Source organism: Protopterus annectens, chromosome 6.part0 (genome assembly GCF_019279795.1).
Source record: "Protopterus annectens isolate FY-2018-M chromosome 6.part0, PAN1.0, whole genome shotgun sequence".
Taxonomy (NCBI): domain Eukaryota; kingdom Metazoa; phylum Chordata; order Ceratodontiformes; family Protopteridae; genus Protopterus; species Protopterus annectens.
The window spans coordinates 1541700953-1541727748 of NC_056737.1; the positions used below are offsets into that span (position 1 = coordinate 1541700953).

The following is a 26796-nucleotide window of genomic DNA, read 5'->3' on the forward strand; positions in this document are numbered from 1 at the left end:
AGCAAAGAACAGTGAGAAAAGATAAAATAATTTTTTAAAGTTGTTAGATATTTTGCTTGGCCACATTGCAAAATGAAGCATGTAACAGCTTTAAAGCTATTTGTTCTTCAGAGAGTCATTTCATTTCTGCCTGCTCTCTGGCAACACTTAATATTTTACTGGCTTCCTTCTAACCTACATGAAATAAGTGAAAGCTGGTAAAACACTTTACACACCTACACTTCTCTCTTTCTTTTGTTTTTCTTTTCTAGCTGGTAGGATGTGGAATAGATTAAGCCCCATGCACTACAAATTATGATCAGATCTTACCAATAAAACTGTTACTATGCATTCTCATCAAGGAAGTCAAGATTCAGCCCCATAAAAAAAAATTATTTGCAACCATGTCTCATACAGATAATAAGCTGGTTGTGATTGGTGACCCAATGATGATCCTGTATGTTATTGGTGCTTAATACTGGGAGTAAAATTAAAAAAAAAACAAGGAAAGTGGTACGCTTAATGAAGTTGTCAAAAATAACTGCTGATGACATGGTGAATGATGTTACAATGAAAAATGTGCAAAGAGATATGCCAGACAAGGTGTTAAACTTGATAATTATGTTGGTGAAGAAAGGAACAGAAGGAGGCAGAAGTTGTAGATGCCCTAGATTCACTTTCTGGTACTGCTGAGGTGCTGCAGAAGGAACATAAGGAGTTAACAGAGCAGTATGCTTATTTGCTGTCTAGGTCAGAGATTATTGAAGAAAAACAAGCGGATTATGAAGCTAGAGTTTAATGTCCACAACATTATATGCCTGAGAAAAAAAAAATGCAGGAATATTAGAGCTTATGTACAGGCCAATTTAACTGGTTGGACTCATTTGCATGTCAGCCAAATTAAAAACAAAAGACAGAGCACATATAACTGTTGCTGCTCAGTTGGCAGAGACTGCAAGGAAACTGTTAAGGTTAAAAATGTTACTATTACTATGGTGACAGCTTAAAATGTATAAGGTTGGCAATAAATGTATTTTTAAATTATGATTATAGTGCTCAAATTCCGTGCACAGAACAAAGCTTTTGACTTTTATGAGAAATAGATCGAGGAACACTGAATGAGCAGTATGCAATGACATATGGTAAAAATGGAGGATACTGATTATGATTCAGTGGATAATATATAAATGGAGAAGAGGTCTTTTCTGAATAAGCTGAAAGCATTTTAGAAATCTGTGAGCCAAGAAGACTTTACTATCTTTAGAACACATATAACACATATGTTTCTGCTAAAGAAGGTGGTGCACTGTAGATGCAATAAATCAATATTTTCTTCTATGTAGCTTCAGCAAATTCCCTAGAGCAACTGTTAAGTCAGCTGCAGTAGTAATCAAATATTTTGGTCATTTCAGTGTCATCTTAACCAAGGAAAATAAACATGATAATTTGTAGAAAGCATGAATTACAGCAAGACTGTTGGTAAGAGATCCCTCACCTGTATAAAGAATTCTAAGGAAAAAAGTAGTAATGTTTGATGAAAATGTTATCATCAGAATGAATAGAACTATCTTTGATTGTCAATAAAATGTCAGGAATATTGCAAGGGCTGACATTTCTACATCTTTTTTCTTAAATATACAAGTGGTTTGAGCTGCCAAATCTCAAATAGCAGAAAAATCTGAAAAAGATTGTATACCCAGTGGCAACCAGTTTGGATCCCATAAATACAAGGAATTTTTCAACAAATTCAAGTTCTTCCAGTGGCTTCCAAGTCACAACATGAGAAACAGTTGGATCTGATAAAAAGCTCATCTTCAGTATCATTTTATGAGTTACATCACAGGTTAGAACTGTTCCTGAGATAAAGCTTTACAAGGCTGACAGATACTGCCTGATTTCCCCATCATGCATAATACAGACATCTCCCTCTACTTCATCTTTGCTTTTTTTCAAGCCTTTTCAAAATCTGTACAGATTTTAAAGACTAAACGATAAAAAAATGTGGATATATTCTCTATCTTTTGTATTGCTTCCTAGTCTCCTCCTTTTGAGAGGGACTGTGAAATTAATTTTCTTTAAGGGAAATTATTTTTTCTTATCATTTTCCATCAGCTTGACTTAGGCCTGCCAATATACAAACTCGCAACAACTCCATTATTTCCAAATGTGATTGCTGTAAAGCTGTCTCACCTGCTAATGAGCACATTAAGTGTTTGTACCATGTGGGAGCATCATGCAACAACAGTCAATGCAGATTTTTTTAGGATTTAATGACATGACCAGACAAATATGCATTTGGGTCTTACAGAGTTATCTTCTCTCATGAAGATGTCCTGCTCTTCAAAAAGAACATCATTCAGCTAAACTGCCTTTTTCTTCTCCTTCTCTGCCACCTGGATTGCCACCACTACCACCACCATCTTCTTGTTCTTCCTTATCCATACCTTCTAAAATGTTTGAAAAATCATTGTTTGCTCTGAACCAAGTCAAATTACTGTTCTAATGAATCAGAGAGATATCTGTTAACCAATCTCTCAGATGTGGATCAGGATTTTTCTCCTGTCTGCAATGTTCTCATCCTAAACTAAATTTGAAAGCTGTGCCTGACCTATAGAGGACACCATTAAACTCACTCAGTAATGATTGCGAACTCCTCCACTTCTGACTCTACTGCTGTCTGGATTCCTGCTGTATTCATTTCCAGGTCCCTTACTCCAGTCCTATGAGACAGTCTCCAACTTTCCTGCCTTTAATTTATGACCAGATGGCTGAAGCACTTTGACATACAGTGTCAGCTTGTTGAAGATTTCTCCCTCTGACTGTACTGATCCAAGGGATCAGGGATTATCATTATTGTTTTCAGCTGGTGTTTCTTTGTCTCCAGTACTTATTTCTTCAGATGGCACAGTGGTGCAGTGGTTGCATTGTTGCCTCACAGCAAGAGGTTCTCTGGTCGATTCTTGGCTGGGATGCCTTCTGTGTAGTGTCTGCATATCCTTCCTGTGTTCATATCGGTTTCCTCCCACATTATAAAGACATATGTCTGGAGTGTTTCTCCCCAGGCCTACACTGAAAATTGGCGTTATTCCAAGTTGGACTGTGTGTGTGTGTGTGTGTGTGTGTGTGTGTGTGTGTGTGTGTGTGTGTGTGTGTGTGTGTGTGTGTGTGTGTGTGTGTGTGTATGTCTGGGTGTGTGCTTTAAAATTTCAAAGGCTGAGTTTATGGTCTGCATAAAAGTGAAGGATCTCCCTGTATGACATATTTCTTAGAAGAGTCTTTACTTTGAGTGTTTGTGGATCCATTTGGTTTGTGGACTTGTAGGAGATACAGGAGTGCTGAGTTCTTGAATTCTTAACAACACAGAATGCTAGAAATAAATCACTTTGCATGAGTCTGAAAGAGACAGAGTATAGGTTTGGTATGTAAGACTGTCTTGGTCTTCAGTCCAGTAATCTTTTATTTAAGTTAGGAACCACTAGGATTTTTCTAGTTGCATGATGGTTTTGGATAGATGTATACTAATTGGTCTTTCTAAGGCTGAGTATAGAGGAAATATAACTTCTTTTGGTTTGGAGGAGATAACTTTGGTTATTAATTGGATTAAATGGGAGTTGTGTAGAAAAAGGTGCTGAGATTTCTGATGACGATATCACTTAGGTTCATAGGTTCATAGGTGTGTACTAGGCTAATGGCCTTGGAGCCTTTACAAGCCTAGCCCATAGGATTACCCTGGCATCGTGCCACCCGACCTTAGTTCCCAGTGTCTCTGTCGAGTAGAGCCACTGGAGTGATCTCCGGGGTGAATTTTCTATTTCCCATCCACTCATCAAGATTTCTGTTGAAGACGGCCAGTGAGGTGCTCTGTTTGCCATGTATGAGAAGTCTATTCCATAGCATGGGCAGTCTCTGGGTTATGAACCTGTCCCTCCAGCTTGTTCTGTTGATTGTGGTAATGAGGTTGAGATCTCTGGAGCATGTGGTGTGGAGGGATTGGGATTTCTTTAGATGTAGCATTTCTAACAGAGCTGGGTCAGACATGGTAAGTCAAGCAGGGATCGCCTCGGAGTAGGCGATATGAGACAGAATTGGAGGTTTTTGAGTCTGCCCATATAGGACAAGTGTTTAAGGGTAAAAGATAAGATAAAGATCCTCTTTGTGAGGTACTTTTGTGGACTCTCCAGTTGTTGAAGGTGTCTAGTGAGGTTCATGCCAAATGGGGCATTGTACTCTATGATTAGCCTAATGAGGGAAGAGTAGAAGGAGACAATAACCTCTTTCTTCCTGGATGCAAAACCCTTAGTAATGAGATGTGCCACATAGAAGGACTTTCTGACCACAGTGGCAATGTGGTGGTCAAAAGAGAGATTGCTGTCAACTTATGTTCCCAGATCTCTTATAACGCCTTCTGTGTTCAGTGGACTAACATCGATGTAGTAATTCATGGGAACAGGGTTTTTTCCAAAGGGGATGATGACACATATTTTGGCATTGAGCTTATGGCCATGATTCTGACACCAGTTGTTGGTCTCAGTGAGGCCTTTCTGTAGGATGTCAACATCACTTGGGGAGTTAATAATAGTTCCCAACTTACAATCATTTGCAAATTTTGTCAGCCAGAGTCCCTTCGTGTTGGTCTGGACTTCAGAGAAGTAGATATCAAACAGGAGAGGACCCAGAGCCAAACCTTCTGGGACTTCACTCATGACTGGTCAACAGTCTGATGTGGAGTCAGCTACTTTCACACTGTGGGTTCTATCTGTAGGCCAGTTTGCAACCCACCTAGTGAAATAAGGGTTGATGCCTAGCTAAGTGAGTTTTTCTATGATTCATGAGTGTGGAATGGTATCAAAGGCCTTGGCCAGATCAAGGTAGGCTGACTCAAAAAAGTTGACCAGATTGACCAGGCATGATCTACCCTTCACAAAACCAAACTGTGTGGAATCCAGAGTTTGGAGATTCCCTATATCCTTGTTTATTAGGTCCATGATGATGTGTTCCATAGCTTTGCATATCAGACTTGTCAGGCTAATGGGGTGATAGTTCCCAGGGTCTGTAGTCACTCCTCCTTTGTGGAGTGGGATGACTGTAGCAGTGCACCATTTGGTAGGGACAAAGCCTGAGATGAGGTTGTGATTGAACAGGGCACACAGGTGAGGTGCCAGTTCACTCTGTAGTTCATGTAGAACACAGCAAGGGATATTGTCAGGTCCCATAGAAGCTGTATCCGTGGCCTTGGACAGTGATGTTTTAACCTGTGCAGTAGTAGTACTGGGTGCCTGACAATCTGCTGGTATTGTGATTGGTCCTTTGGTGGGGGAGAGAGGGGTAAAGTTGGCACTGAATCTGTTGGTCAGTATATTGGCAATATCTGTTGGCTCGGTATAGGAGGTGCCATTGTGCAGTAGCACAGAGCAAATGTGGGTATTGCTGTAGAGATTCTGTACATAACTATAGAAGGCCTTGTGGTTGTCTTTACTATCTGCTGCAGTTCTGTTTTCATAGCTAGCTTTAGAGGATTTGATGAGGGATCTCAACTTTTTGTTGAGGCTGATAAGGGAGTTTTTCCAGTCTTGGAACTTCACCTTATTCTGCATCACTTTCCTCCTTCTGATGTAGAGTTTGTTTATGGCAAAGGACCACCAGATTGGCTTCCTTTTTTTGGAGAAGAGCATCTTGGTTCTATTGGGTATGGCGAGATTCATGCATTTGTGTACATGCTCTTACAGTGCATTGGTGTATGATTTGGTGGTCATGCAAGTATTCTCCAATTGCATGGGTGCTGTGAAGTTAGCCACTTCTGTTTTTAGGAGCCCAAAGTTAGCTTTGGAGAAGTTTTTCATAGTGGTTACCTTTGTGTGTGGGTGGTGAGGGTGGGTGGAAGCAATGTAGATTTCCAAGGTGATTAGTTTGTGGTCGGATCTAACAAGGGAGGAGCTGACTATTGGTGTAGAGCAATGGTCGCCCATGTTAGGAATGACCAGGTCAAGGATGTTGCTACCTCTAGTGGGGCTAAGAATGAACTGGTCCAGGGCATTGGAATTAATGAATTCCAGGAATCATTGGGCAAGTGTATTGGTACATGAGTAGTTTTCCTAGTTAATGGAGGGGAAGTTGAAGTTGCCCAGTATGAGAGTGTTAGGTTGAACCATAATATTTTCCAGGGTGTTTTGGAATGTGGAATATGAGTTTTGGGACATGGTTGGGGACCTATAGCAGGCTACAACCTGAATTGCTGTCTTACCCAATGTTAGCTGCACCTGAAGTATCTCTAATGTTTTATGTTGGGCTACCAGTCTGAAGGTGTGCACATCCTTTATGAATATGGAAACACCACCACCTTTGGAGCTTCAGTCCAAGTTCTGAGGCCGAAAGGTGTGGAATGAGTTATAGCGTGGTAGTGCAGGGGTGCTTTCTGCTGCCTTGAACCAGGTCTCTGTTACATCACAAATGTCGATTTTCTCCATTTTAAGGAGTGCTTCGAGTGAGTACATTTTGAGATTTAGACTTCTAGCGTTGAGCAGCATGACCCTCAGATTGCATTTGTTTGTAGTTGTTACAGTGGTAATTTTGACTTTGGAACACTGCCTAAAACAAGGCACTATAGGGGTGGCAAGAGCCTTGGCCAGTATCCTCCTAGTTTACCTTGAAACTAGGAGCCTAATCTAATTATATTTTATAGGTAACTGTCATAGTAAAATCCTTGTAAATTCCAAGAGAATATGTTACTTAGGTTTTGAAATATAGATATCTATACAGAGATCAAAAGTAGCCCAGTCAGTAAGTGGCAGGGGCACAGTCTTATTGAAAATGATCAGCAGTAAACGGGACAAACAATGAGGTTTTACTGAAGCAATTGTTGTCTTGCTCTGTTCCATTGACTACTAAGCCTCATGAGAAACATCACATATTCTCAGTTGTTTTCTCTGTAATTTGCCTTCTGGAATACTTAGCAATTAGTGCCATAAGCCTAGTTTCTACAGATATAAACTACTGTAAAAGACAACTTGTCCCATCTATTTCCTGTATTTGCTTACTTGTGCGTTCATCCATAATTAACTTATTTTTTCTGTCCTAGCTCTCCTAAGAATTGCCTTATGTATGTGCTTTGTATTCTTGATTTCCGCACTGTTTTTCAAATCATTCACAATGTGAAAAGTACTATCCTGAATTTCCTTTGTTGTCCACACAGTAATCTTCATTTTGTACACAATTATTAACACACACCAAGTTTTTGAAAGACAGAACCATTATGGACTCTGTTGATTCCCTTTAGTTATTTAAAATTTTAGACACTGTCCCTTTCTACCTCCTTTCTTTAAGAATAAAAACAGCAAGATCTTTAATTTCTCTGTTTTGATTTCTAGTTGAGACTACACCATTTCAGCTGAATTTCTATGAAATACATTATCTTGAGTAGCCATTATTCTAGTTGGGTATGGATAACTATCTGTAGAGAATAATAATATGCCCTTACTTTCTACTGATGCATCTTCCTGTTCATCTCACATTTCCACATCTGCATGGTACTCGATCAAACCGAGATTTGAATAAATCTCATTTTAATTAATTTAACATTGAAGAAATACCCATATCCTGAATAAAATGCTTCAGAAGTATAAGAATGCTTACAGTGTATCCTAACATCAAAATGAAAATCATAGCTAGTGGATTTGAACTGAGACCATTCTGATTCAAATCCCAGGACTACAGAAATACTGAGCATTAACAATAAGAGAAATGCATTTGGTTGTTATTACAGCTTACAGTACTATAATGCTATTTGCATAATGTTAAATGGCTAGAAAAGTGCAAATATGCCTGTATGCTAAGCAACTCTGCATTTTATAGTTATTTTATGAACACAGTTCTAAGGATACTTGATTTGTTTATAAGAGTGCTTGATGATTGCATTTTATAATATTTATGTTAAACTGATTTCATAATGATACAGGTGGTTAAATATAAAATACCACTATGGGCTTCTAGAACAACAGATGTTATAAGAGATGATCAGTTAAATATCATTGAAAATGGTGATATGTGGAGCACTACTAGAGAGGCACCTTTCTTGATGCATGCTGTCACTCACAGCTGAGGAAGGAACTGAGACAGGAATGACATAAACTGTAACACACTGGTGAAATGAGAAAGTGAAGGTAGAAGGACTACCTACGCAATAACAGGTCCATATTATGTTATTGAATCCCGATAACATCGAACACCACAACACTGACACACAAAGCCCGAACCGCTAATACGTCGAACTCCCTAAACCGCAAATTTTCAAATCTCGAACTGTCATAGTCAGCCACACCACCGCACGCTACATACTACATACCCAAACATAATAAATAAAACACATACATACATAAACCAAACCCTACTTCTAACACTACACTAAACCTTACATACATTACTATCTATGCACTTACCTTAACCTGCACCCTAACTCTAAGTTCCGTAACTATCGCACACTTACCCTACAGACTTATACCCAAACAAAACAAATAATCAACACACATACAGTTAACAAAACCCTACTTCTAACCCTACACTAAACCTTACTTACATTACCTATCTATGCACTTACCTTAACCCGCACCCTAACCCTAAGGTCTGTAACTATCGCACACTTACCTTACGGAGCTATACCGTAGACGTGCCAACCATCACACTTCGACATTTTGCATTTTGTGGTTTTGTATGTTCACCGTTACTGTAGTTTGTGCTTTACGTGTCGGTCTTCTGGTGTTCAATATTACCAGGATTCGACAACGTAATATAGGCCCCCACAATAACATGGACTTAGCAAAGTATTACTGCTTAAAAAGGGAATCTAATTAAATTATTTTCTGCATGTGAATATGGCTAATTACAGTGTAAGTAAAAGAAAGTTAATAAATCATATCTGGGGTCACAAGCAACTTGTATGCAAGGACCAAAGAGACTGAAAGTAAATAGTAATTTTGAGAACTGGCATTTTAAATGAAGGGAAAAGGATCCTTCAAGAAGTGATATGACATGATCTCATTTTCTAAGGATACATAGTGCATAGTGAAATACTTAACCAGAAAAAAATCATGTCAATATGTCTACTCCTTCAAGTAATATTTGGGTTAGAATAAAATAAAATGTAGTAATAACTACTTATTACACTGCAGGGGCATTTGCATTGTATAGAACTTCCAGTCAAGACGTGTTTCAGTTTCTGCCCATAGTCTTTCATATGTGATGAAGTAACAGTAAAACTGCTGCTTTTATACAAAGACACAATTAGAATGACCACTTTTTAGTTGGTGATATATCTGATGTTAGACTGTGATCAGGTGAAAGAAATTCAGCCCAACATAATTTATTCTACTTATTTCGCACAACTGTTTGGCTTTGATCAGGTGACAGTGTGTCTGTTGATTTCAGACAATTTCCATGCAATTATATCCTGCATATATGCATTCAGTTTTCTTTATTTCTTGTACTTTTCTGACTTTTGAGAGTTTATTTTGATTTTTTTTTATTTTGTTATATTTTATTGCATATATTCCTGTTTCTGTGAAATGTACAGTGCTTAGCTGATAACTACTTATATACAATTGAAATAGATCAGTTGCTTTGTTACACACACATAACCCACCCCCCCATCCCCATCCCCACTATCACCTTCTCACTAGATACATTCTGAAGTTTCACAGTGATCAAATGGGTGGATTTATGATCAAAATTATATATATATTTATCTTATTTCCCATTCACAGGGGCCCTCCTCAATTCCATCTACTTTTACTGTTTAATTGTGATCATATTAGTAGGCCAGAGAAAATACACAGAGTATCTCCCAACCCTTGTCAGAGATTACTTAGAAAAACAACTCATGGATGGAGATTATGTACCTGGTTCCACTATGAATCATCAAACATCAACTCCCCAATGGTTAGAGTCACTGAACATGAGTGCATGAAAAATAAAACTTGTCAGAAAGCCACGTTTAAGTGTTTTATGTAGGGGGCAAACCCTCTGCACCTCCTAATGTGGAGGCAAGCCACTCCCCAAATTTTTATAACTAAATGCATAGTCTCAACAACTTGAAGAAAGGGGAAATCAGCTAGAAAAGGGCATCATTGTCTGTACATCTTACCAGCAAAGATTCCCAGTGGGCTATTTGGATCATTGGGGAGATGAGATTTGGTCAGTTGACAATCAAGCCACCAATAGTGTAACCGTCTTTGTCCTCCTGCTCCTGGATCAGCTTCCCTGAAGACTCATTCATTGCTGACAGTGGTTCACAATGGCATGTAATGTGTACAATGCATGTTATGCACTACTTGCATTAAAACTTGAAGCAAATCTGCAATGCTTGTGAACTACATTGCAGTCCACCATCTAGGGCTGTTTTTAGCTTTTTTCAATTACTTTGTGACATGTTTAGTAAATTCTGTTAACTACTTCATGCTTTAATTTACAAAAATAAAAAAACTAAAAGGAACAGTTTATATACACCTAATCAACATGTAGTACTTTCTTTATAAATCACATCTAGGTGATCATCAGGTAAAAAACAAGTTGTCTTAGCTCCTATTATATTATATTGACACCTTTCTCAGTTACCAGGATAACTCAGCACCCAAGTCATTTTGGTTTCAGGATCTCTTGAAAGTGAAAAGCCTGTGTCTGAAGTAAAAATTGTTTAAAGTAAAACGTGCACCAGTTGTGCAAACTTTAAGCTGACTTTCCAGGTTCAGTGCAGAAGTTAGAGTCCTATTCCTCTATTGCTGCAGTATAGCCGTCAGCATTATGATGGAGCCTAGGGACAGTTCTTGGCCAAGAGAGAGTACTGTAGATTTAGACTGAAATGTTGTTGCTTTTTTGCTCCACTAAGTCCATTAGTGGTTATGAAGATACAGTTGTAGCTTTCAGCATATTAGAATTAGATATGCTATCCTTTCACTCTGTTGTCTGACTCCATTTATCATTGGTTATAAAGGAGCACTCAAGTGTGACCTTGGCCATATCAGCTTCCACAATAAGTTTATTGCTGCTGACACATTCAGGGGACGGGTCATCCTGTGTAACACTGCCTCATCTGTGGCTTTACTTGAAGAGCCACATATATAAACTGTATAACATGCCCACCATGCCCCTGGAATGAATGAAATGTGTGCGAGTGTGTGTGTGTGTGTGTGTGTGTGTGTGTGTGTGTGTGTGTGTGTGTGTGTGTGTGTGTGTGTGTGTGTGTAAAACAATGCCTTTAGATTACCTAACAACTATATATTTAGAGTTGCTACATAAAGTACACACAAAATTGTGTTTTTGCATAAAAAATGCATTGAATTCACCTGCAGATTTTTTGTTAATTCAAAACCTAGAATGCAATTACACTCTTCACTGTACTGTATAAGCATCTTCTAGCTGAAAATTGTGTTCCTTTGTACTTCTGAAAGAGACTATGTATGTAGTTAGTTAATAAAATCTAACAATTCTGTCAGTTACTCTCAGGATTTAATTCTTTGAACTCTTCACTGGAAATGTTAGTAATGTAAGCGTGCTTCATGTTGAACTGCCCCCCTTCATTAATTTAAAGCTGAAGCACAAGTACTTTCTATAACTGCCAAAGATTCACAAAAATGCTGATAACCCTTCTTTTAGATTAATCATTTCCAATAAATGCACTAAGACCGAAATTATATCACAATAAGTGGATGCAGTTTTGAACCCTGTAGTACAATCGACCAAATACTACATCAGAGACTCATGGGATTTTCTTAATGTTTTGTTCTGTTCCAGCCTTGATTTTTCTAAGTGCATTTTGGTAACAAAGGACGTTCTTGCTCTGCACATGAACATCCCTCACTATGAAGGAATGGAATCCATCAAACTTTTTCTCATTAACTATACAGTTTTCCATTCAGAGAGCGGAGACTTTGCTTGTCTTGATTTCACTGGTCTTGCATAATAACTTTTTCCACTTCAGTAACAAAATATACTAGCAAATCAAGGAGGTGGCCATGGAATCAAAGATAGCCCCAGTATATGTTAATCTAGTTTTGAGTTTATGGGAATATGATACCTTAGTCTATTTACCAGGTTACAAGCACATACGCATATATCATTGTTATATTGATGATATTTTTTTCATATGGGATGGATCAAGAGCAGAGTTGGACCAGTTTGTTCTGTCCCTTACAAATAGTATTTCCTTCTTGGATTTTGTTGTCTCAGGCTGTGGCACTGAAGTGTCATTCCTAGACATTACAATTTCACTTGACTCCAATACAGAGACTCTTAGGTCGAATGTGTTTAGGAAGGATACTTACCGTAACAACTTTTTAGACTTTAGAAGCCAGCACCCTTTCTTGATGAAAAGAAATGTGGTGCATGGCCAGTTTATCAGACTATCCCATCTCAAAAGTGATGGCTGCAATTTTAAGTTGGAGTCCAAGTTCCTTGCTCATATGTGTATAAATAAACACTACCCCAAACATCTTGTTGACAACATTTTTGCTGAAGTTGCCAACCATAGGCACACGAAGCACAAACCTATTTTGTTATATGGGTTTGAGCCTGCACATTTAACACCTAAGAGACAAAGCGCAGATAGAACTTGTAGCTTTCCACTGCCTATTAGCAGAGTCATGCCAGCTTTTAGAGAAGTTCTTTCTAGGAACTGGAACATTATTACGTCTCACAATGAGGCAAGTAAAGCGTTAGGAGCTGCTCCTATTTTCAAACCCCACCACGCTATAGAACACTTTGAAAAAAATATTCTCATTTTATTTTGTAGCCTGCAAACACAGAATCAGCATCTGGCATGTTCACATGAAGTAAGTGTGTTGTCTGCCCTTATGTTTTCACGGGTTCACAGTATTTGTTTGAGCACTGCAATGTCAAAGTAGTTTTTAAAAGAAAGTTTGACTGCCATAGCAGATATGTTGCTTATGCTGCTGTTTGCAATTCATGTCATTTTTATGTTGGTAAAACGATCAGAAAACTTTCTGACAGAGTTAAGGAACATTTAGCAGCAGTATGAGCCAAGGACAACATGAATGCTTTGGGGAAACACATTATGTTTTGTACCAGTTTTACAGGCTTTAAATTCCTTGTTCTTGAACAAGTTGATCAGTTTTTTAGAGATTGTGACACTCTACTGAAGCTTAAAGAATTGTATTGGCAGTTATTACTGAATGCTGAGACCGCTCCAGGTGTCAATGAAAATTTAAGTTTAAAGTGTGCTTTGCGATGGTTTTCATGCACCTCCCCCTTCTTTTCTCTGCACCATGCTTGGTTACTGTATTACCAGCTGTAGCTGTTTGCTATTTTGATTGGCTATTATTTGCATAGTCTTTCAGTGATTGGGTCTTCTTTTCTTATGCATTTTATTAAGGATTATGTGTTATATTTATTCTTGTGTGCTACTATTTTAGGTTTAAAAGTGTTATTTCTGTTGATTTACACAGTTCTGAAGACGTTCTTACATCATTAAAGAATGAAAGTGCTAAACATCAGTTTCACCTCAGTGTGTTTCATTTACTTTTTTGTTTTATATGTTTGTGGAAGTGTTTTTTGGTATAGTTTTATTTCTTCATTGCCTTTTTGTTGGTCTAGTTTACTTTCTATAACTGCCACTGCCACTTCAACCTTAGCTCAATTCATACTAGAAAAATGAAAACATGTTCCTGCATTTTCTTTAAAATCCTTCCCCACTCTGACTTTGTCTTAGCTCTCCTAGTTGTCTTGTTTCCTTTTTTCTCTCGGTTTGTAAATCGTCTCTGCCTTCTTCATTTAAAATACAACCATACATTTGTAAGCTACCTTTATTTTATTAAGCTAACAGCATTTTTTTAGATTTAAGAAAGAATCAATATGTTATATTGCTTTATTGTATACACCACAGTTTATAAAAATTGAAAATGATTTGATTGGATTAAGAGGTATCAAGTAAGTAACAAATCATTTCTCTAAGTTTTCATATCATCTTGTTTTCTGTATGAGGTGCACACAACATTAATTTTATGAAAACCTGAACCAGGAGTGAATAGTGTATCTATCTTGTGCAACCATTCTTTTTTGTTGGCAGGTCCTGATCCAGTGTCGAGTAAATAGTCGATTGGCTTTATTAAAACAACTAATTGAAGATCTTAAAGCATCGCTTAATGAAAAAAAGCACAGGCCAGGTGGTTAGTATGATATATTATAATAGGTGCTAAACTCAACATATTTTTAGACATAAATAAGTAATTTATTTAAAAAGATCCATAATATCTGAATATTAGTTTAACTTTCAGTTTTCAACTATACAGTATTTATCCTTTGAAAATTAAAGCAAACTTGTTTATAATTACCCAAACTTGTTCTTTAAAGTAAATGCATGAGAAATACTCACCATATGCAAAGTATTGATATTGATTGTTAGCATACATATTTTAAATCCTTTTTAAATGTTATTAGACATAACATTGGAGAACCATTCTTAAATAATTCCATATTGCAAGATGAATATTTAAAAACAACAACATTTGGTGATCTAGTTTTGGCATGCAATATGGAACTTACTACTGGAACAAAATAGAGTTTTTAGTATTTGTAATGATCATGTGTTGAAGCTTTACAAAATGTGATATAAATGCATTATCATGAGAAAGGTTATACGGAAACCTCTAACAGTATAATTATTTCTTGCTGATAACTTCAGTTCTACATCAGTTGCAAACATTATACTAGTGATGAGCACATGTTGGTGCATATACAATAAAATGCAAAATGGCATGTCACAAGGAACAGATTTTGTTTTTATTTTGTATTTCATTTCACAACATTTTGAATAAAAAATGTGTTGCAGTCTGTTAGATATAATAAGAGAGGTCAATTAAGAATTTTTCCTAATTCAGAATTTGTTTGATGAAAATGGACATAAAGTGATGATGACTTATGTTAAATAAGAAGATGCAGCCTTTCAACATGCTGGTCAAATTTTAACCAAAAATCAAATATTCCTATTACAGAAATAAGTTGGGACCATGCAACAATTATTAAATCATGAACTACTCAAAGGTTCATTTGGTGGATTCATGAAAATGTCAATAGGCTGAGTTCTACTAACATCAATATGTAAATAATTGGTTGCAGTTCAAGTTTAAAACTGCCATAATCTTTAAAAAATCACTAATTACACAAGTAATGAGATAACATCAACAGCATGAATAATATGTGATGGCTTTAAATGCTTATTTTTAATACCAATCATAATAAAAAAAAACTGTAAAGGTAAAAAAATACAATTCTATTCCGTGTCTTTAACTTGAATTATGGGATTGGGATCTCAAAGTTCATCACCTTCAGAACTATGGCTAGCAGGACTTAATAAAGATACTGACATTTAAAGCTTTCCCAGGCTGCCTGGCCTTCTTCCATTTTACCCATAAGCCGTGCAGCCAAGGGGCCTTCATCAGCTTTTTTTTTTCAGCATATAAGATACAGTCATGACACTATGCAGCCCCAGCCTATTGTTTTTATTTTTAATAGTGTGTGTGTGTGTGTGTGTGTGTGTGTGTGTGTGTGTGTGTGTGTGTGTGTGTGTGTGTGTAATTTAAGATTGTTTTTGTCAGTTTCATTTAACTTATCTTCCTGATCATTTCTGAACACAGAATCATCAGTTTAAGGTTAGCACTTGGAATTCCTGTCATTACTTCTCCTCTGTCTACAGCAATAGCCATTATCTTCTATATTTAGTTGTATGTGGTGAATTTTTTGCCTTTCATATTGTATTAGTATTTTTATTTTTATTAGTAACCTGCAGAATTAGGAATGTTGCACATGAGATTTCTGGTTACAGTGTTTGTCCTGTGTTTAGTTTTAGTACTTGAGTGATTTTTGTGGGTGTTCTACGCAGGTATGTCAACTTTGCATATGTTCACTATTTCAGTGAAGTCTATTGGAGCATTGGCCCTCTCACCAGACCTGTTTTCAGCTTTTGTGTCATTTGAGGCATTTATCTGGGGTCTAAATTAGATACTTGAAGTTACTGAACTTCGAATACAATATGATCAACACCATATCATCGAAGTCCAGTAACATCGAATGCTTACAAACATTAAAACACGTCAAAAAATAGAACTACTTGCTGTAAGCAGGGGGGCAAGCCCCTGCACTCCCCAAACCCCCTGCTACTTAAATATACCAACTCCGAGATCCACTACATTGAAGTAAATGGAAATCTCCCCTTACAGAGATTTCCGTTTACCTCTTCAATGTTCTGCGGTTTCGCTGTTCACGTGTCGACAATGTCAGATTCGACACTGTGAACATTTGTGGAACCAATATAGACCCATTTATCTGTACTGCTGATGGACATTGCTTCTTTTTGTCCTTTGAGGTTGGTACCCTCACAGTTAATTCCATATTTGACTGGCTTACCACTTTGACTTTAACCTTGATTCCTTTGAGTAAATTGTCAACTAACTTTATTAAAGCAATTGTTGGAAGATCTTAAAGCATTGCATACTGAAGAAAAGCACAGGCTAGGTAGTTATAGTATAGTAGCTGCTAAACTCAGCATATTTTTAGACATAAGTAATTTATGTAAGATTATCTGTAATATTTGGATATTAGTTAAACTTTCAGTTTTCAACTATATTTATCCTTTGAAACTCTAGGATAAACCTATGTATAATTAACCAATCGTGTTCTTTAAGAAAATATATGAGAAATATTCACCACATACAAAGTATTAACACTGATTGTTATCTTACATATTTTATAAATCCATTTTTAAATGTTATTAGACATAGCATATGTAAACCATTCCTAAATAACTATAGATCACAAGAAGAAAATGTAAAAAGAACATTTCTAGTTTTGGAGTGTAATAAGGAATTTACTATTGCAACAAAATAGAGTTTCTAGTATTTCTAATGGCAATGTGTTGAAGCTTTAAAAATATGATATAAATACATTATTGTGAGAAAGATTATATGAAAATCTATGATCATGTAATTAATTCTCGCTGACATATTCAGTTTTACATGAGTTGCAAATATTATAGTGATGAGTAGATTTTGGTACATATGCAATAAAATGCAAACTGGCATGTCACAATAGAATGATTTTTGCTTTATTTTGCATTTCATTTCATAAGATTTTGAATAAAAAATTGGGTTGCAGTCTGGTAGATGTAAAAGAGATCAACCAAGAATTTCCTAAATTCAGAATTTGTTTGATGAAAGTGGACTAAAAGTGATGTTAACTTATGCAAAATAAGAAAATACATCCTTTCAACATGCTGGTCACATTTTAACCAGTAATAAATTACACTTATTACAGAATTAAGCTGGGACTATACAACAATTACTGTATCATGAACTACTCAAATATTCGTTTAGTGGATCCCTGAAAATGTCAATATGCTGAGTTCTACTAACATAAATATGTAAATAATAGGTTGCAACTCAGGTTTGAACTTGAATTACAAGATTGGGATCTCCAGGTCCATCACCTTCATAACTATGGCCAGCAAGACTTATTAAAGTATACAATATAAAGTAACCTCTGTAATAGTAGATAAAGGTGTACACACTACTGGACATTCTAGTTCCACTTCCCCTTGTCCACTTCCATTGAGTAACTGTTTAAAGATATATAACAGGTCTATCATATTGAACGGAAACCCACCCTTTGGCTTAGCTTTCAGAAATCCACTGATTGCAGACCCTATAATTAGTGAGGTTGCAGCAAATCTGGACTAGTCCATTTGTCCATTACTATAGCCTGCACATATTGACCTGGTTTAGTTTCTTTTTAACTGATTGTTTTTTTTTTTGCTCAGTGGTGGTCTTTGTCATGGCTCATACTTTCCTGAGTGTCACAAAATGTAGCATATGAAACTATCCTACTAGGAGATTTAAATATCGATTAGAGTACCCTTGACACCTACTTCCCTGCCAAAAGCATCAATTTGTTTGGCTTTACTGAGCTAATTACTACCCCTACAAGACTAAGCAAAAACTCCAATAATGGTACAACACTTGACTGGGTCCTAACCAGCAACCCCCATCTCTGTTATAACCCTAGAACCCTTCCTGGTTCCTTGGGTGATCACTTACCCATCAGTATTCAAAGATATACTACCCAGCTAAATAAACCGCATCTGCACAAGTTCTGCCATAAACTCTTTGACTTCAACCCCACCATTTTCAATAATAGACTGTCCTCTGTTAATTGGTCTAACCTACACTCACTTTCTCTCAATGATGCTGTACTCAAATTCAATCGTATATTTCATGGCATACTCAACTCACTAGCACCCCCTTGCAAAATAGGAATAAAATCAAATTATGCCCCCTCACTCAGTAAAGATACTCATATGCATTAGGCACAGTATCACACTCCAAACTACTAAACAAACTGGCTGACTTAAACCTTTCCACCTCAACTCTCTCTTGGTTCTCCAGCTATCTCACAGACAGACTACAGTCTGTCAAATGGCAGTCTTCTTGCTCTACTTTTGTGCCAACACACACTGGCATACCACAGGGTCTATCCTGGGACCGCTTCTTTTTAACATCTTTACCAATGACCTCCATTCTTCCACTACGCACTCAACTATCATATAATATGCAGACAATGCTACCCTGATCATATCCTCACACTCAATGTCACAATTTCAGACACTTACACAACAATCTTTTCTTTCAGTTGAAAGCTGGCTAAATAAAAATCAGCTTATTCTGAATCCTAAAAAAACAAAACTCCTTTTTCTCACCAAGGTCAGTGATCACCTCAAGCTCTCCTTCTCCATATCTTCCCTTAATAAAAGCATCATTAACATTGAAACTCACACGAAATTATTAGGAATGACAATTGATGACCAACTAAAATTTGACTTACACATCCACCAATTAAGAAAACTAATAAAAACCTTGTCTTTTATATCGCAATAAAAAATTTCTATCTTCCGATTCCAGACTTTCCCTAGCACAAGCCTACCTACTTCCTAGCCTTCTCTATGGAGCCCCAGTTCTTACTAACCTTCAGTCCTGCTTACTCTCCAAACTGGAACAAATTTATAATAAAATCGCAAAATTTACACACTGGATAGAACTTTCCTATCATCTCAAATTATCTCAATCCCATATAACCCACTTTCTTCTCAATAAAACAACTGCTTGTCCCATTCTCTCCAATCTAGTCACTTACTATACCCCTTCCTGCCCCTTACACAGTACTGACAAATTCCTTCTCCAAACTTATAGAGTCAAAATGAACATTGGCAACCTTTTATATAAATCATGCATAACTAAATTGTGGAACAACTTCCCTTCCAGTTTGCATTAAATTACTCACACTAACTAGTTCAAAAAAGAACTGAAGAACTTTCTCCTGAGCACTTGGTTATGGCCCTGCCATGACCCTACCTAATCTGTTTCTATCACCTGTATCTCCTGTATCTCCCACTTTGAACAGCAAGTTTCCTGGCTCTGCTCTAATTAGCTAATGAACTATATATCCTGTATATAATCTGTATGGAAAGTACCATGCTTACATCATTATAATTGCTTGTTTATTATTATGTTTCTTTTTCTATTTTTCACAAAAGTATACTATCTTACTATGTATAAATATTGTAAAATAATCTGTGTTACTTTGTGAAACCACCTATTACTGTAAAATTGTAATTATCTTTCTTGGAGCTTTTCTCCTTGGGTCTCCACTGAAAATGGGCCTGTGCTTAGTTGGACTAACCCAATTAACAAATGTGAAATAAATAAGTAAATAAATAAATAAATAAATAAATAAATAAAGAGACTGGCATTTAAAGCTTTCCCATGCTGTCTAGCCTTTTCAGATTTTACCCATAAAACTGTCCAACTAATGGGCCTTCTTCAGCTCTTTTTTCAGCATATAAGATGCAGTCACATCTATATGCAGCCCCAGTCTACCATTTTTATTTTTAATAGTTTTTGTGTGTAAAATTTCAAATGTTTTGTCAGTTTCATTTAACTTATCTTCCTGTTCATTTTTGACCACAGAGTCATCAGGTTTAAGGTTAGTACCTGGAATTTTTTGTCATGTTGCTTCCCCTCTGTCTACAGCAATAGCCATTATTTTCTATATTTAGTTGCTTGCAGTGCTTATTTTTTTCTTTCCTTTCATATTGAATTATTATTATTATTATGTTTATTTAGTAATCTGCAAAGTTAGGAATGTTGCACATGGGATTTCCAGTTACAGTGTTTGTACTGTGCTTAGTTTTCCTTAGTACTTGGGTACGTTTTATGGGTGCTCTGTATAAACATGTTAACTTTGCATATGTTCACTGTTTAACACTGGCCCTCTCACTAGCTCTGTTTCAGCTTTGGTGTCATTTGAAGTATTTATCTGTACAGCTTATGGGCATTTTTGACCTTGTGAGGTTGATGCCCTCACTATTAATTCCACTTTGACTTTAACCATGATTCCTTGATCAAATATCAGACTTCAGATCTTCCTAGAAATTTATTGTTCTTGACCTTGATCACAGTGTTAGACTGAAATTAATCTCATTCATTTCTTTGCCCAGATTGGCATCAAATCATGGTCAGCCTTGACATCAACTTCTGCAACTCTTCTTAATACCAAGCTTGGTAGTTCTGACTTGGGATCTTCTATGATAAATCACAGTGGAGTGTTCTTTGAGTTCACTATCAAGCTGTCAGGCTCAACTCAAGGCAGATAACCTTTCTTAATTCAGGGCTTAGTATCAGTCTTCTTATTTTTCTGCTTGTCTTTTGAGCTGTTCAGACCCTACTATGTGAGATCAAAAGGCATCATTCTCAATGGATCTTTCTCAACTTAGTTACCTTCTTTCCTCGAAGAAGATATAGGATACGTCTTTAATTGGACCTCAGTCTTCTATTTCCCTTTTGATAATCTGTCCTGGGGTCAAGAACTGGAACTTTTTTTTCTTTTATTTGGCTTTGTGTAGTTTTCCACTGAAACTAGCACTTAACCTTCTTTTCCTTTTGGACTGAAGATGGTGGAACTTAGTTATGTAACAGCATATGTAAATTTTCAGCTAAAATATCTCTTTGACCCTGTACCACCCTATAAAAGACCTTCCATCCTCCATTCCTCTTCTCACTGGAGATGGAACCTAGTTATGAGTTACATTAGGAAAGTTTTCAGCTGAACCTGATAGAATTTACATCCTCCTTTCTCTTTTTGACTGGAAGTTGAACACAGTGGTGTGTTAGCTTATAAAAGTTTTCAACCAAACTTATACAGACCTTCCATCTTTCTTTCCTTTTTTGATTGGAGGTAGAACCTAGTAGCATGTTAGGTTTTGTCACTTTTCAATTGGACCTGTACTCTTGATCTTTTTACAAGCTTTTATAAAATCTTCCACCCTCACTTTCTGTCCGGACTGGAGATATAACATATGCATGTATTAGCGTATGTAAATTTTGGCAGAAATTATAACTTTGACCTTCTGTCCTCTTCCTTGTGTGACAAATGATACAACTTAATTGTAACAGTTTATGTAAGTTATTTTCAATGTTAGCCCTTTGCTCTTGCACCAGCTTATGTAAGACTTTCATCTTCTCTTCCTGTTTTGACAGGAAGTGCTACTTATCCTTCTATGTGTTTGTGCAATTTTTAGGCTGAAACTATTACCTCAGCCTTCTATTTTTTATCATGAGTTGGCAGGAGGTGTTATGTTCTAACTCTGTAGATTACAGTGACACTAACCAAGGATCAAAACGAATGCACTGTTGTAAGAGTTTTGGGTTGTGACCTACACCATTATCTCGCACCATTTATAGTGTTACAGGAGGTGGGCAGATACTTGATCACTAGTCTTCTATCATCACTATGGCCGTGTGATGTTCTTTGGTTTAGTTTATTTGAATGTTAATCAGTATGTGTGAGACATTTAGACCGTTTACCTTTTTTGTGCTGCACAACCCATGAATGGACATCTCATGGCTATTCTTCTTTATGCATGACATAGGCAAACATCAACGAGGATGGTCACTCCTCTTTTATCTACTCCTTAAGCTAGCTCTTTTCTGACTTTCTATGTTTTCTAAATCTGAAGTATTTTTTCTGTAAGGAAATGGCACACAGAGATAAAAAGTCATAGTCACCCCTTTCCCTCTTTTATTAACATAACAGGATTCAACCTTTGTTAATATTTCCTTATGCCTTCCCCTTGGTGAGTATAAATCTCTTCCTCTAGGAGCTGGTTAACTTAACTTATCCCTAAGATGAATTTTATATATGCAGTAGTATTGCCCTTGTCTAACTATCCTATCCTTTCTTTTTAGTGATACTTGCTCGACCTGCAGCCAGACAGATTTCTCTTGACTGCTGTGTTGTATTGTTTCCCTTTACAGGGACTGTATTGATAAAGATGCACTAGCATAAAGCTAACAACTAACTGCAGAGTTCTGTGTAACACAGTACTGTTATACAAAATGTGTTACTTGAGAAAAAACTGCAATGTTGCTATGCAATCAGTAGAAAGAGGGCTTTAGCAGTCAAGAACAATCTGTCTGGTTCTTATAAAATTTCTTTCTTTCTTTCTGTTGTGCTGTGAATAAACTTTGGTGGCCTCTTCTTTAGTAGAGCTTCCCATTTCCTGAGATGTTGCACAGTCTTCTATAGTTTGGACCAATTATAATTTCAGGTGGAATTTCCTCACGTTGTTAGCACTGCTCAATTCCTGTCTTTAGAAACTACACATAGAAAAAGATCAAGCAGATTTCTCCTACAAAAGAATATTTTACAGTCTTTAGCTATGCCTTAGATCCATTGCTTAGTACCAAGGCTGAATAGTTCTCTGACAATGCAGTTTTATAACTATGACAAATATACATGATGAAACTTATTCTTTATTCTTGAAGTTTGTTCTTAGCATTGACAGATCTGTCTTGCAACCATCTACACCATGTCCACATAAATAGAGTTACTGGTAAATTTCTGTATATTCTGGTGCTTTAAACTGTAGCAGAAATGCGATAGTGAGAGAATTGTCGCTGCTCCAAATTGTGCTTCACTGCTTTTATATTCTGCTTAACTTTTACCTGTTTAAAGTTGCATTCTGTGTCTGCCCCATCCCAGAGCTATCCTCATCCAGTGTCTTTTATCCAAGACTCGCAGAGCTGTGGAAGTGTGAGTAACTAGCTTTTCATCAAATAGAAATAGAATTAAATTATTTTAATTATTTCAGTTTAGCTTAAATATTTAAGTTGCACTTATAGTGACCCATGTGCTAATACTACTTTGTACTTTTTTGCTCTCTTTTATCTGTTTATATTATTTTTATTTTGCTGTGGGACCTTAATTTTTTATTTTAATTAGCAGTTGTAGGAAGATTGTGTTTCTGCTTTATTCTGCACTTCTATTTCCACAAGTAGAATTACTTGTAAAAGCTATATATTTGTATTTTAAACAATGCCTGACCATAGTCTTGTAGCTTAATTCACAGTTGTTTCAGAAGTGTGCACTTTGCTGCTAGACTTGTGCCTTAGTCATTTATTATTACACTGTTTCCCATAAACTGTGTTACTGGTAAAGCTCTGCATAGTCAGGTGCCTTAAACTGTAGTAGAAGTTCAGTAGTGAGAGAATTGTCTCTGCTGCATGCTGTGCTTCAGTGATTTTATATTCTGTTTAGTTTTTAGCTGCTTAAAATTGCATTCTGTGACTGCCCCATCCCTCACTAAAGCATTAAGATAAAGTTTCTGAGAGTGCTCCAATATTGCCTTTATTTGATTAAATGGATGCATCTCTAGCTAGACCGATTGTTCCTTGAAATGTTTTGGCCAACCGTCCCACTTTTTTTCTGTTGTTGTTTTATAACTATGTCTTTGGCCTCCACCCCTTAGGATAATAGGGTTTCTAAAGCCCTTCCCTCCCCTATTTCATTACTATTGACTGTTGTATTACCTATTTATGTACTCTTCCCATCCATTATTTTCCATAGATCCATGATACTCAGTGCCCACCCAGCAAGCCAATATTGCTCATGAGTAAACCTCCTTTACTACATATTGCCTCCTCATTTTCCTGGATAGCAATGCTTGGAGTTATAGCCTGCAATAGCTGCATTCCAGAAGTGTTTTACTTGTATCCAGTACCATCCAGGCAAAGAGAAGTACCTTTGCTTACTAAATAGCTCTTTATTTTGAGTGACCCCTTCAGTCTACTGCATTTATGTATGCATTTCACTGCATTTTTTGTAAAAGAAAAATGTTCTTCCTCTCACTGTTATTGCTGCAAGACTGTCTTGAAATTGCCTTCAGCAAGGGATTTCCAGCAAGTTGTTTAAGTGGTTTGCAGTATCACTGCAATTGTGTGCCTCTTTTACTGTGTTTTTACATTAGGAGGACCAGGTGGCAGGAGGTGTTTGCCTTTCTATATGAGTTGCGAAATGTACAACAGGACTTATAGTGTGGTCGTTGTATTGGTCAGAGGGATAATTAGTTACTTTTCTTTGCTGCTATAAATTTTGCATGCTTGCATGGGCTAGCAATGCCCTGTACAGAAGCAAACCTCTAGAAAGCAAATTTTCCCTGCAGGATGGTCCATGAAACTGTATCATGTAATTCAGCAATTAAGTGCAAACACCTTGTGCATCGACAAGCTTAGAGCAGCTAGTTAGATGTTGAATGACAATACCTACAGATCTAGTAGAATTCAGTATAGTGTGACATTAAAGTTAGTAGAATTTAGTACTGTTTAGCATAATCTGCCTCAATAAAGCACTCTTATTAGCCTACACCAGCAAAGCACCCTTAATAACCTTCTAAACCCAATATACCACCCCCTTGTAGCTCACAGATCAAAAGACTGGACAGTATGGATATGCAATTTCCTAACTTCTCTGTAGCCAACTTGGTGGATTTGAGCTTATTGAGACAATGTAGCAATTGTCTCATGTTTACTTACAACCAATTAATCCTTAAAGAAGCAGGCAAAGTATGGGAGAGGTGTACTTACGCAATAACACTGAAGACTAAACTCTCACATAAAAATACACATTGGGTTGTTGAAACCACACATGCAACACCCACCTGACATAGAACACAACACACACGTAGACTAATGTATGCTGAGGCACTTAAACGCAATCCTCCTAAAGAACAAAGATCATTTATCACACCCATTGGGACTCCATTGTAAGATATACTGATACTCCTCTAACCAGGCTGAAGAAGGAGAAGATAACTTTAGTTGATTATCTGGAGCCAAGATCCAACAAATCACCCGTGCACTGAAGTCATTACACCATGGGTACCAGTATGATTCCATCATAGCCAGTGTGGGTGTAAAAGACCTGATATGTATGGCTGTGGACCATATGAAGGCAGACATTATGGAGCTTTCAGACTCTATGTCTCAGGCTAGTAAGTCTAGCATTGAGCAACATATTAGCATCACCGAGGATGATGTCACAGTATGGACAAAACTCTTTCTAAGGGGAATCCAATATTTGTCAGCTTGGGAGGACATGGTTAATAGACCATGTTGCATTGCTAAAGATGTTCTGCACATTTCCTGTCTAGGCTCTGAAATACTGGTTAAAACTTTATCCACCTCTGTAGTGCCTTTTTTTAGGCAGTGACAAATTGACAAACCTACCGACGTAGCAAAATCAACTCAACTGAATCTCAAGGTGTTACTGCTCAATGCAAGAAATACCAGAGCCTAAATAAAAAACGACACTATCTCCAAGTCCTCCTCACACTTGAAAATGTTGGCATCTGTGAAGTTACCCTGGCAGTGCAAGTTTTCAGTACCTTCCACATTGTTAGACCAGTAGCTGCACAGATGAGGACTAAAAGTGGAGGTGTCTCAAAATACACCAGTAGCAGGCATACCTCTAGGTTGGTCAAACAGGATGATGTGCTAGAGTTCCTTCATGTGTAGATCACCATAAATAAAATCTTGTACCATATCATAGCCAGCTATAGGTCACCCTCCATTTCTCAAGAATCTGTCAAAGCATACATGGCTCTACTGGAGACGCTTGCCAGCCAACCTAACACCCTACTCATGGCAGATTTTTTTTATGCCTGTATAGACTAGGAATCCTACATGGCCTCATATTTGAGGCACAGAGATTCCTGGACTTTGTAAGTGGAAACACCCTTGACCAAACAGTGAATATGACTACTAGAGACTCCCACATACTGGACCTCATGTTTGCAAATATGGGAGAATGCTGCATCCCTCCATTGTCTCCTCCTCACTAGTACGGTCTGACCATAAAGTTGTCTCCTTCAAAATCAAAATCAACTCTGTAATCTCATTAAACCGCTAACAGTTAATAGCTATCCCAAGTCAAATTACCTTTTATTAAGTGATGGTTTGTCAAAATGCAATGCCCTTGCAAACCCTGAGAACACAGTATCCTATGCTGAATTACCATCGGACATTCTGTACAGCCATGTTAGTAGCTGCATAGAGACTGCTGTACCTACTAGAAGTAAGTCCTGTACTAGCCCCAGAAACAAACCACCCTGCTGGCATCCCAAATGAAGCAGGATATATGAAAAAAGGGAAAAAAATAATGTCAAAAATCAAGAAGTGTAATTCCCATAAAGATAAAAACTCAGTCATCAAATTAAACAGGCAACTAAGAGGGGTAATTCAGTCAAGCAAAGCCATCTTTGAGGTTAAAATAGTCTCCCAGGAGAAAGATAACCATAAGGCCTTATACAGCTATGTCATAAACCTCAAGGGCAGCACACAACAATATGCTGAACTGGTGGTTAATGGTGCCAAGTTTATCAAGTCTGGTGATATAGAGAACCTGTTACTGGACAAATTCAGTTACAACTTTACC

General features: G+C 37.1%; 1 protein-coding gene across 1 annotated transcript in view; it reads left to right on the forward strand.

Moving 5' to 3' along the window:
* Nucleotides 1-26796, forward strand: part of LOC122803998 (cilia- and flagella-associated protein 221-like) — a 1154724-nt gene that overhangs the window by 318881 nt on the left and 809047 nt on the right. The window contains exon 6 of the mRNA XM_044073679.1: nucleotides 14048-14147. Within this exon, the coding sequence (XP_043929614.1) occupies nucleotides 14048-14147 (100 nt within the window). The remainder of the gene's footprint in view (nucleotides 1-14047; nucleotides 14148-26796) is intronic.